The 12,774-nt window shown below is 43.9% G+C and overlaps 1 protein-coding gene and 1 non-coding gene across 4 annotated transcripts in view; one reads left to right on the forward strand and one right to left on the reverse strand.

Moving 5' to 3' along the window:
- OXR1 (oxidation resistance 1) overlaps window positions 1-12,774 on the forward strand; it is a 341,306-nt gene that overhangs the window by 107,138 nt on the left and 221,394 nt on the right. For 2 of the 3 annotated variants that reach the window (XM_029062165.1, XM_039911838.1), the window contains exon 2: window positions 11,568-11,770. In XM_029062165.1, coding sequence (XP_028917998.1) covers window positions 11,568-11,770 — 203 coding nt within the window. Of the gene's footprint in view, window positions 1-11,567; window positions 11,771-12,774 lie in introns of those variants that run through there. The other variant, XM_029062172.2, reaches the window with a different exon arrangement.
- LOC114811843 lies at window positions 10,877-11,014 on the reverse strand. The gene has a single exon (XR_003759539.1). It is a non-coding gene; the product is annotated as a small nucleolar RNA SNORA7 (small nucleolar RNA).

Raw genomic sequence — 12,774 nt, forward strand, 5'->3', positions numbered from 1 at the left:
ACTTAAGTGCTGTGGGGTTGGAAGCAGGCCTGAGAGGGTGATGCAGAAGGCAATAGAAGAGAAGAGAAATGAGGGGGCTTAGTTTAATAAGGTTTTGAGGTGGGGTGAGTGATTTTCTGATGGATATGAGGAGGGATGGCATTCCAGGCCAGAGGCAGAATGTGGGAGAGAGTTCAGCAGTGAGATAGAAAGTTTTAATTGTCAATCAGTCAATCATATTTATTGAGCATTTATTAGGTGCAGAGCAATGCACTAAGTGCTTGGGAGAGTAAAATGTAATAATAAACAGACACATTCCCTCACCACAACAAGCTTACATTCTAGAGGATGAGATTACAGTCTAATAATAATAATAATAATGTTGAAATTTGTGAAGCGCTTACTCTGTGCAGAGCACTGTTCTAAGCACTGAGTAGATACAGGGCAATCAGGTTGTCCCATATGAGGCTCACAGTCTTAATCTCCATTTTACAGATGAGGGAACTGAGGCCCAGAGAAGTGAAGTGACTTCCCCATAGTCACACAGAGGAGTGGCAGAGCCAGGATTTGAACCCATGACATCTGACTCCTAAACCCATCCTCTTTCCACTGAGCCACGCTGCTTCTCTGATGCCCAGGCTAGATTGATTGATTGATTGATTACAACTTCCCAGGCAGCTCCCATGGGTCAGACTCCACATGCATCAGATTAGATGCTGCAGGGGCTTAAGGACTACCCCTCTAGACTGTAAACTCCTTGTGTCAGGGAACAGACTTTCAACTCTTACAATGTACTCTTCCAAGCATGCTTAGTACAGTGCTCTGCAAAAGGTAAGAAATCAATAAATAGGATGGATTGATTGATTGATTGATTGATAGGCAAGCTGCAGTCCTGATGGTAAAGGAGCAGCAAAGTCCCGGAAGCATCTTTCGGGTCTAAACTGGTGAAAGCCTGGAGTGAGGCAGCTTGGTTACATCTGTAATTCGCAAGAGGTACAATCTAGCCTCTGTGCTATTCTTATTCTGGACCAGCTGCCTGAGCCACAAAACTTGACAGGAAGGCTTCTAACACCTCCAAGTCTGCTCCCGGGGCTTGGACTGCAGTGAAACGCAGGTCTTTGTGTGAACTTGGGGGAAAACTGCTATAAAACTACACCCAGAGCAACATTAAAGTAACCCTTCATTGCAGTAGTTGAACAACTTGCATTCATGTAGCCATCTTGTTGAAAAAGCCATGTGGAGTTTTCAAAAACCGATTGCCTTTTTATTTGCCATGGTGTGTGCAAAACCAGGTAGTCCTCAAGGAGGGTAAAACTATGGTTTCCTGAAGCCACAATTAGTTGTATGTTTTTGCCTGTCTTTTCAATTTAGTAATATCACAGTTGAAAAAGTGACCCTCCATATTTTTTGTCCAGGGGGATTTGTTTTTTCATCTTTTAAAATATATTATGCTGTAGCTTTGGATATTAACTAATGCTTATGTTGTTATAATAAATCCTATGGTTGATAATGATAATTTTGATTTTTTTTCCTCCAGTTGTACACAGGAGGAGAGGACAGTAGCCCTTAGCTGATTGGACTCAGAAGCTTCAGGCAGCTAGTCAGTCATATTTATTGAGCATTTACGGTGTACAGCACACTACATTAAGTGCTTGGGAAAGTACAGTATAACAGTAAAGAGAATTATTCCCTGCCCACAACAATCTTACAGTCTAGAGGGGCATACAGACATTAATAGAAATTGATAAATTACAGATATGTATATAAGTGCTGTGGGCCTGGGGGTGGGGAGGGATAAATGAAAGGAGCAAGCCAGGGTAATGCTAACAGGAGTGGGAGAAGAGGAAAGGAGGGTTTAGTGCCTTCAATAAGGCACTGAAGCAGAGGAAAGTAATTATCTGTTGGATATGAATTCCAGGTTAGAGGCAGGACGTGTCCAAGAGGTTGTCGGCGAGATAGAAGAATTTGAGGTACAGTGAGAAGGTGAGCATTAGAAGAGCAGAGTGTGCAGACTGGGTTGTAGTAGGAGAGTAGCGGGGTGAGGAAGGAGGGGTGAGGTGATTGGCTGCTATAAAGCCAATGAAGAGGAGTTTTGTGAAAAGTGAGATGTAGTCCAGAATCCAATTTGGAAAATCAATCCTCAGCAACTGTGTTACTTCTTTATCTTTGGGATGGTTTGGTGGTGGTGGGTTTTTTTTGTTTTTTTATTGGAACAGTATCACCTCAAATGGTCTCATAAACAGTTCTGTCTAAAGACCCAAGGATGCTCTTCCCTTCTAGGGCTTCACCTTAACTAAGTCAAATATGGGTCTACTCTAAAAAGATTGAAATCTGGTTGTTTGAAAAGCTGCAGGTAGCACAGGATTCACCATTTTAAGTTATAAAAAGGCAGAGTTTCTTTAGGATCTTTAGTTATTTAGTTTGAACAGCTATAAAGCTGTAGACCAATTGGAATTTATTTGGTCAAGTTCAAATCACACTAGAGAGAGTTGAATGGATTAGTGGCAAGAGAGAAAAAGGGAACAAAGCACAGCTCATTTAGCAATGACTAAAACCTGAGCATGAACGGCTGCAAATCTTTGGAAAATGAAAACACCAAGGAGGAGCTGTGTAAACAGGTTCAAGCCCCTGTGAATAAATTTAAAATACTGGAAAATTTTCAGGTGGCAGAACTGTTCAGTTATGAGATCATCTTTCTGGGGACTCACTAAGGTTATAGGGAAGGATTGTAAAATTCCATATCTCACAGTCTTGCTTGAAAGGAACCACAATCTTTATGGCAATGCACCATGTAGGTCTGTCCTCAGTTCTGCTAAGGTGAAAGATCTTTAATGCTAGAAGACTGATTCCTTCCAGAACTTCATTGTTCATGATCCTTTTTTTATGGTATTTGTTAAGCACTTACTATGTGTCAAACACTGTTCGAAGCACTGGGGTAGGTACAGTTCAGATGGGTCAGACACAGTCCCTGTCCCACATCTCACCGTCCAAGTACGAGGGAGAGCAGTTACTTAATCCCCATTTTACAGTTAAGGGAACTGAGGCCCAGAGAAGTGAAATGATTTGCCCAAGGTCACACAGCAATCAATTGGCAGAGGTAGAATTAGAACCCAGGTCATCTAATTTCCAGCCCCATGCTCTTTCCATTTGGCCACACTGCTTCTCCAATCTTATCTTGAGGCATTGTGACCTAGTAGATAGTGAATGGACTTGGGTTCCAATCCCAGCTCTTCCACTTGGCTATGAGGCCTTGGGCAAGTCATTTCACTTCTTTGAGCCTCAGTTCCCTCATTTGTAAAATGGGGTTTAAAACTGTGAGCCCCACATGGGACAGAGACTGTGTCCAAGCTGATTTGCTTGTAACTACCTCAGTGTTCATTCATTCATTCATTCATTCAATAGTATTTATTGAGCGCTTACTATGTGCAGAGCACTGTACTAAGCGCTTGGGATGAACAAGTCGGCAACAGATAGAGACAGTCCCTGCCGTTTGACGGGCTTACAGTCTAATCGGGGGAGACGGACAGACAAGAACAATGGCACTAAACAGCGTCAAGGGGAAGAACATCTCGTAAAAACAATGGCAACTAAATAGAATCAAGGCGATGTACAATTCATTAACAAAATAAATAGGGTAACGAAAACATATTCAGTTGAGCGGAGGAATACAGTGCTGTGGGGATGGGAAGGGAGAGGTGGAGGAGCAGAGGGAAAAGGGGAAAATGAGGCTTTAGCTGCGGAGAGGTAAAGGGGGGATGGCAGAGGGAGTAGAGGGGGAAGAGGAGCTCAGTCTGGGAACGCCTCTTGGAGGAGGTGATTTTTAAGTAAGGTTTTGAAGAGGGAAAGAGAATCAGTTTGGCGGAGGTGAGGAGGGAGGGCGTTCCAGGACCGCGGGAGGACGTGACCCAGGGGTCGACGGCGGGATAGGCGAGACCGAGGGACGGCGAGGAGGTGGGCGGCAGAGGAGCGGAGCGTGCGGGGTGGGCGGTAGAAAGAGAGAAGGGAGGAGAGGTAGGAAGGAGCAAGGTGATGGAGAGCCTTGAAGCCTAGAGTGAGGAGTTTTTGTTTGGAGCGGAGGTCGATAGGCAACCACTGGAGTTGTTTAAGAAGGGGAGTGACATGCCCAGATCATTTCTGCAGGAAGATGAGCCGGGCAGCGGAGTGAAGAATAGACCGGAGCGGGGCGAGAGAGGAGGAAGGGAGGTCGGAGAGAAGGCTGACACAGTAGTCTAGCCGGGATATAACGAGAGCCCGTAATAGTAAGGTAGCCGTTTGGGTGGAGAGGAAAGGGCGGATCTTGGCTATATTGTAGAGGTGAAACCGGCAGGTCTTGGTAACGGATAGGATGTGTGGGGTGAACGAGAGGGACGAGTCAAGGATGACACCGAGATTGCGGGCCTGCGGGACGGGAAGGATGGTCGTGCCATCCACGGTGATGGAGAAGTCTGGGAGCGGACCGGGCTTGGGAGGGAAGATGAGGAGCTCAGTCTCGCTCATGTTGAGTTTTAGGTGGCGGGCCGACATCCAGGTGGAGACGTCCCGGAGGCAGGAGGAGATGCGAGCCTGAAGGGAGGGGGAGAGGACAGGGGCGGAGATGTAGATCTGCGTGTCATCTGCGTAGAGATGGTAGTCAAAGCCGTGAGAGCGGATGAGTTCACCAAGGGAGTGAGTGTAAATGGAGAACAGAAGAGGGCCAAGAACTGACCCTTGAGGAACTCCAACAGTTAAAGGATGGGAGGGGGAGGAGGCTCCAGCGTAGGAGACCGAGAATGATTGGCCAGAGAGGTAAGAGGAGAACCAGGAGAGGACAGAGTCCATGAAGCCAAGGTGAGATAAGGTATGGAGGAGGAGGGGATGGTCGACAGTGTCAAAGGCAGCAGAGAGGTCAAGGAGGATTAGAATGGAGTAGGAGCCATTGGATTTGGCAAGAAGGAGGTCATGGGTGACCTTAGAGAGAGCAGTCTCGGTAGAGTGGAGGGGACGGAAGCCAGATTGGAGGGGGTCTAGGAGAGAATGGGAGTTAAGGAATTCTAGGCATCGATTGTAGACGACTCGTTCTAAGATTTTGGAAAGGAAGGGTAGTAGGGAGATAGGACGATAACTGGAGGGGGAAGTGGGGTCAAGAGCAGTACAGTGCCTGGAATATAGTAGGTGTTTAACAAATACCACAATAATTATTATTATTATTATTGCCTTATCATTTGACATTGAGCATGACCCATAAGTGCCACTGATGGAATTCTTCCAGGAGTTGGATGTGAATATGGCTTCTGTGGGGCTGATTGGTACATCACCTCACTTTTTTTAACTTTTCACTCAGCCCATTGTGACGGGCTGATTCAGTGAAATGGTCAACATTCTTTTCACACAATCAGTCAGTGGTATTAATTGAGTGCTTATTGGGTGCAGAGCACTGTAGTAAGCTCTTGGGAGGCCAAGAGGCCTTCCCAGACTAAGCCTCACTTTTCCTCATCTCCGACTCCCTTCCTTGTGTCTCTGACTCACTGCCTTTGCTCTTCCCCCCTGCCCCATCCCTCAGCACTTATGAATATGTCATTAATTATATTTACTTATATTAATGCCTGTTTAGTTGTATTGATGTCTTGATACCTAGTTACTTGTACTGATGTCTGTCTCCCTCTCCGTCCCCTAGACTGTGAGCTCGTTGTGGGCAGGAATTGTCTCTCTGTATTGCTGTATTGTATTTTCCCAAGTGCTGAATACAGTGCTCTGCACACAGGAAGTGCTCAGCAAATATGATTGAATGACTGACTGACTGACTGACTGACTGAATGAATGAATGAATGAATGAATTGGGAGAGTAGGATACAATAGAGATGGTTGGCATCATTTCCTGCCATAATGACCTCTTACAATCTAGTTGGGGAGACACATGGGGGAGACAAAGATTTAAAAAATTACAGAGGAAGAGACAGGGTAGAGAAATATGTACAAAAACTGCAGTTGGGCTGCAGGTGGAGTATTAGAATGCTTAAGGGATACAAACCCAAGTACATAGGTGATGAAGGGAGGGAGAATGAGAGTGCAAAGAGAGGTTAATCGGGGAAGGCATCTTGGAAGAGATATGATTTGCTTAGGGCTTTGAAGATGGAGTTATAAATGGAAAAGACATTCCAGAAAAGAAGGAAATGAGAAAGGAATTGGCAACAAGAAGCAGCATGGCCTAGTGGAAAGAGCATGGGCCTTGAAGTCAGAGAATCTGGGTTCTAATCTCACCTCTGCAAATTGCTTGCTGTGTGACCTTGGGTGAGTCACTTAACTTCTCAGTTCCTTAGTTCCCTCAACTGCAAAATGGGGATTAAACAGTCCCATGCAGAGCAGGGACTGTTTCCAACCTAATTAACTTGTACCCCTTCCACTGATTAGAACCGTGTTTGACACATGGTAAATGCTTAACAAATGCCATAAAAAGTGAGAAAGTCAAGATACAGGTACCATGAGTAGATTGGTGTTTGAAGAGCAAAGTGTGTGGGATGAGATCAGTGAAGTAGGAGACAGTGAAGTAAGGTAAAAGTGGAAGCGCTGATTGAGTCCCTTAAAGCTGATGGTAAGGGGTTTCTGTTTGATGGGGAGATGGATGGGCAATCTATGGAGGATTTTGAGGATGTGAAATGTGTGCAGAACGGTTCTTAGAAAAAGGATACAATCAGCAGAGTGACATATGCCCTGGAAAGGGGAGAACGGTTCTTAGAAAAAGGATACAATCAGCAGAGTGACATATGCCCCGGAAAGGGGAGAGACTGAAGGCAGCAAGGTCAGTGAGGAGGCTGATGCAGTAGTCAAGATCTTCTATGTAACACTTATACTTGGATTTGTACTCTTTATTCACCCTACCCTCAACTCTTCAGTGACTGGAGAGGTTTTGGGTGGGAAGATGAGTCCTCTTTTGGATGTATTAAGTGCAGAACATCCAAATAAAGGTACCCTGAAGGCAACATATCTTTTCCTCAGTTTTTCCTCCCCTCTCCATTGCCCCTTTGCTCTACCCCTGCTTCCCACAGCATTTATGTGTAATTTACATATCTATAATTCTATTTATTTATATTAATGCCTGTTCACTTGTTTTGATATGTATAAATTTATAATTCTATGTATTTATATTGGTGCTATTGATGCCTATTTACTTGTTTTGATGTCTGTACCCTGCCCCCCTTCCAGACTGTAAGCCCATGTGGGCAAGGATTGTATCTCTTTATTGCTGAATTGTACTTTTCAAGTACTTAGTACAGTGCTCTGCACACAGTAAGCACTCTATAAATATGACTGATTGAATGACTGAATGAATGAATGAAAGGAGGCAATGTGAGACTGTAGAGGAAGGAATTTGAGGCTAGGGAGGTAGATTTGGGAATCATCTAAATAGAGATGATACTTGAGGCTATGGGAGTGAATGAGCTCTCCAAAGGAGATGGTGTAGATGGAGAATAGATGGAGACCCATGAATTGAGCCTTAAGGAATTCCAACAGTTCAGGGGTGGGAAGTAGAGAAGAAACCTATGAAAGATACTGAGAAGGAGCATCCAGAGAGATAGGAGGAGAACCAGTAGTGTACAGTGTCTGTGAAGCCAAGGTTAGATAGCATTTCCAGGAGAAGGGGGTGGTCCACAGTATCAAAGGCAAAAAGAGTTGAGGTCATTGGATTTGGCAAGAGGAGGTTGTTCTGTTTGGAAAGGAATGGTAGGCAGGAGATGGGGTGATAACTCCAGGGTGCTTTTGGGTCAAGGGGAGGAGCCTTTTTTAGGATAGGGACTTCGTGAGCATGTTTGAAAGCAGTGGGAAAGCAGCCATCTGAAATTAGTGATTGAAGATGAAGTAAAGGAAGGGTCAAGTGTTTTAACAAGGTGTGAAGGAATGGATTCAGAGACACAGGAGGAGGGGGTGAATTTTGAAAGTTTGGAGAAGTACAGAGGAAGTTTGAAGGAGCTCACACTTAATGCTTTAAACTTTATTGATGAAGTAGATGGCAAGGGGATCTCAGGGTTGCACCTGGAGAGTTTCCAGTTCTCTACCATTCTCAGGTATGGGACGAAGAGTCAAACAGAGGCCTACCCATTCCATTCCTAGCTTGGGCAGTGGCTAGTGAGTGGAAGGCAAATTACTACAAGTCAATACTCACCCATGCTGGGCAGCAGTGGCACAGGAGAAAGTCAAGGGCAGAGACTCGAGTTTACTGCGCAGAAGGCAGTAATGGTAAATCACTTCTGTATTTTTACTGAGAAAACTCTACGGATCCATTCCCAGAACAATTGCAGATGGAGAGCAGGGCGATCTGGGAGAGATGTGTCCTTGGTGTTGCTATGGGTCAGAAATGACAAGACGAGATGGTAAGGTCAGTGGGACAAGAGGAAAAGGGGGATTGAGGAAGGAGTTAAGAGTCGGATATATCTAGCACAGGAAATAGACATGAAAGTCAATGAGAATGGCAAACTATTTTTGCTGCATGGAAAAGAGGGCAGAGTTATGGTAGGAGAGGACTGAGATTTAAATGGATGAGGTTAGAGGAGCAGCATGGCCCAGTGGCAAGAGCATGGGCTTGGGAGTCAGAGGTTGTGGATTTTAACCCTGGCTCTGCCACTTAGCTGTGTGACTTTGGGCAAGTCACTTAACATCTCTGTTCCTCAGTTCCCTCATTCGTAAAATGGGGGTTAAGACTGTGAGGAGCCCTATGTAGGACAACCTGATTACCTTGTATCTACCCCAGTGCTTAGAACAGTGCTTAGCATATAGTAAGCACTTAACAAATGTCATCATTATTATTATTATATTATAGTAAGCACTTAACAGATACCATAACTATTATGAGGTGAGCATCATGTCTAGATTTCTAGCAGAAGCACTCTGCGGCTTGAGCGCAAGACAGAGGAAGCAGTCTGTAAAAGTGATCCAGGGCTTCCTGCTGGTGCTATGAAATTGGTGGAAGGACAGGGAAGTGAGGGAGTTGAGGGCATGGATTTGTGCATCAAAAGAAGGTAGGTTGGTTGTGGACACAAAGCAGGTTATGATCATTTGAGATAATTGGAGGGGGTTGAGAGATAGGTATTCTCTGTGTGGGGACAGGACAGATTTGAGGGGAGGGAGTATGTATGAGAAAAAAGCAGGTGAAGAGGTTGTGGTCAAAGAGTGGAGTTTCAGAGTTGGTGAGGTTGGCTATCTTTTCATTTTTTTTATTTCTTTTGTTGAGACCAAGCTGCATGTCCCAGTGGGTGAGTGGATGAGGTAGAGTGGAGCAGGATGGTAGTGGAGTTGAGTAGTGAGAGGAAGCGGACAGTGAGTTTTTATAGATGCATTTATTCATTTCTTCGTGAGTGTGTGCCTCTAGGGCATTGCCATTGGTATATAATATTCTTGAACGACTTTTTCTAGGACTTTGGATGATGCTCAAAGTCTGTTGAAATGAAATGAAAGGGTTTCTCCCAGGTGCCAAAACATATTCTAACACCTATTTCCAGGTCTCTTGTCGCATCATCACTAGGCCTAGGATATATTTCAATTACCCATATAGTAATATTCTGGGGTAAATTGGAAAAACAAATTTTCCTTCAGACTTCAGTGTGTGTGTGTGTGTGTGAGAGAGAGAGAGAGAGAGAGAGAGAGAGAGAGAGAGAGAGAGAGAGAGAGAGAGAGAAAGAGGGAGGGAGGGGGAACGTCTCTTACAACTTTGCTGTATTATACTCTTCCGAGTGCTTAGTATAGTGCTCTGCACACATTAAGTGCTCAATACTTATGTTTGATGGATTGATTGAGAAGACATTTGTGGATGCTGATCAATATCACAGACAGGTAGATTACATACGTGTGTGCTTGTGTCATCATAAAGACAGTCTCTTCCACGCCACATATTCATACAGGTAACAGTCAGTCACACTTATTGAACACTGTACTATGCTCTTGAGTACAATATAATAATATAGCAGGCACATTACAGCTTACAGTCTAGAGGAGAAGACATGTTAATACAAATAATTACAGACATATATAGATATTACAGATATGAGGCTAGGAGGGGAGATGAATAAAGGGAGCAAGTCAGGGCAATGTAGAAGGGAGTGGGAGAAGAGGAAAGGAGGGCTTATTCAGGGAAAGCCTCTTGGAGGAGATGGGCCTTAATAAGGCTTTGAAAGGGTGGGGAGTAATTGCCTGTCGGGTATGAGAAGGGAGGGTGTTTCAAGCCAGAGGCAGGACATGGATGAGAGGTCAGAGGCGAGATAGATGAGATCAAGGTAAAGAGAGAAGGTTAGCTTTAGAGGAGGAGAGTGTGCGGGCTGGATAGTAGTAGGAAAGTAACGAGGTGAGGTAGGAGGGGGCAAGGTGGTAGAAAGCACTGAAGACAATGGTGAGGAATTTCTGTTTGAACAAAAACAGGGCCCCTTGTTAAACTTCTTGCCCAGTTGCAGTGGACTTTGCATTTTTAGAGGATGCCCAATTCAACTATTTTCTCTTCTGTGTCAGACGGACCAATATTAGACTGTCTAACTTCTGAGCACTTGGAGAAAGGATTGCTAAACATCAGTGGGATATCCCCTTGGTTTGCTTTTCCAGCAGTGGTGATGTATAGCACTGAGCCATCTATACAGTCCCTCCTAGTCCCCATTTGATGACAGTGTGCATTGCGAATTGTCTGGTCAGAGTGGAGGATGCAATCTGTAGCTTGACTTGTCTTATTCTGAGAATCATCTACAACCCATAGCGACTCCATGGATACATCTCTCCCAGAATGCCCCACTCTACATCAGCAATCATTCTGATAGCGTATCCATAGAGTTTTCTTGGTAAAAATACAAAAGTAGTTAGCCATTTTCTTCTTCCGCAAAGTAAACTTGAGTCTCTACCCTCGAATCTGTCCCATGCTGCTGCTGCCCAGCACAGGTGAGTTTTGACTCATAGCAGACTGCTTTCCACTCGCTAGCCACTGCCCAAGCTAGGAATGGAATGGGTAGATCTCTTCTTGACTCTCCCTCCTGTAGTCAAGACTGGTAGAGTACTGGAAACTCTCCAAGTGCGATCCTGAGAGGGGACTCTGTAGGTGCAGATGTTAAAATCTCAGAGAGATGACCCAGGCATATGTCTGTAGGCTCTCCCCTGTTTTATAATATTGGCTTTACAAATGGTTGGCTCTCAGGTTTCTTCCTCTTATAGCTGGAAATAAGAATTCCAATTTGGCTGGTATGTCATAATACCTGGGCTTTAGATGTGACAAAACATGACATCTTATCCTCAATTCTTTTGGAAAAATCATGCCATTCTTTCAACTATTGTTCACCTGGCAAGCCACAGACAACATGAATGAACCTTTAAGTACAACTTCTGTTTTTAATGAGTAATAATATAAATCTATTTCCATAAGGTACTGTAATTTTTTTAAGATTTAATTAAAATAATTATGGAGTGATCTATTCCTGGAAATAACCTTGTTAAATTTACAGCACTGGAAAAAGAGGAACAACGGGGCAATTTGGACGATTGGAGAAATTCCTTGTGTGAACAGTTTGGGTGTTTCCTATTGAAATAGAATGTTATGGACTTCAACGGGGGAATCATTCCTCGCTGTATTCCTTTTTTGCTTGCAGGTTGAAGAAGAAATCTCAGTCAGTGGATATTACTGCACCGGGTTTTAACCCCTTGGCAGCGGCTGAAAAGCAGGCTCCACAGACAAGTAGTAAGGTGCCTCCTCCTGCCAAGATCACTACGTTTGTGGAAGAGCAGAACAATGCCACGAATGCACAGAAGCATAATCCCCGGAGAAGTGAGCTCAAGAGATTCTACACCATTGGTAAGCAGAAATAGCATTTTACTTATATGATAAATTAGTGGGCCAAGACATTCTTACCTCTACTGGCAATTAGTTCAGAATTCCCTTATTTCTGTAATGCACATTCATTTGTATAGCACTTTTATTTTTCTAATGTAATTCCACATTACTTATTTCACTTGGGTCTCACATCTCCGTAGTGTAGAGAGAATTAAATATTATCTCCACCTATAGAGGAAGAAACAGAGATCCAGAGAGTTAACTGATCTATTTGAGGTCACACAGCAAGGCTATTAATATTGCTGGGATTAATATTGCTGGAATTGCTGGGACCTAGCTTCTAATCTCATCTCCATCACTTATCTGCTGTGTGACACTGGGCAAGTCACTTGACTTCTCTGTGCCTCTCTTTGTGGACAGGGAATGTGTCTGTTATATTGTTTTCTCCCAAGCACTTAGTATAGTGCTTTGCATGCAGTAAGAGCTCAGTAAGTATAATTGACTGACTGACTCAGTTACCTCTTCTGTAAAATGGTGATTAATACTGTAAAGACCCATGTGGAGCAGGGACTATGGCCAACCTGATTAGCTTGTATCTACCCCAGTGCTTAGGACAGTGCCTGGCACAAAGTGCTTAACAAATATCATACAACAAATTTAAAAAATATAAGAGTAGCTCAGTTTTCCAATTCTCAGCTTACCTGATGCTATGTTCATTTCACTCATCCTTTAGCAAGCTTTTGTTGTTGTTGTTTTTGTTCTTTTCACTTTCCCTTTAAGCTATTGGGTCTGTGACCCCGTTCTATCAGCTCTGTAAGCCAGTGTCTGATGGTGGCCCTTAACTAATACAGTCACAAGAGAACAAGAAACTTGAAACTTGCTGCATTTGAAAGCTCTATCACAAATTACAGTCTGCTTCAGTGTGAGCCTTATAGGTAACTTTTGCTTTCAGAGGATTGGATTCACTTCTTAGGGCACTCTGAAATAAAAGTTATAGGGGATATTCACTATGCATAGCTTCTAAT

Source organism: Ornithorhynchus anatinus, chromosome 4 (genome assembly GCF_004115215.2).
Source record: "Ornithorhynchus anatinus isolate Pmale09 chromosome 4, mOrnAna1.pri.v4, whole genome shotgun sequence".
NCBI classification, from domain to species: domain Eukaryota; kingdom Metazoa; phylum Chordata; class Mammalia; order Monotremata; family Ornithorhynchidae; genus Ornithorhynchus; species Ornithorhynchus anatinus.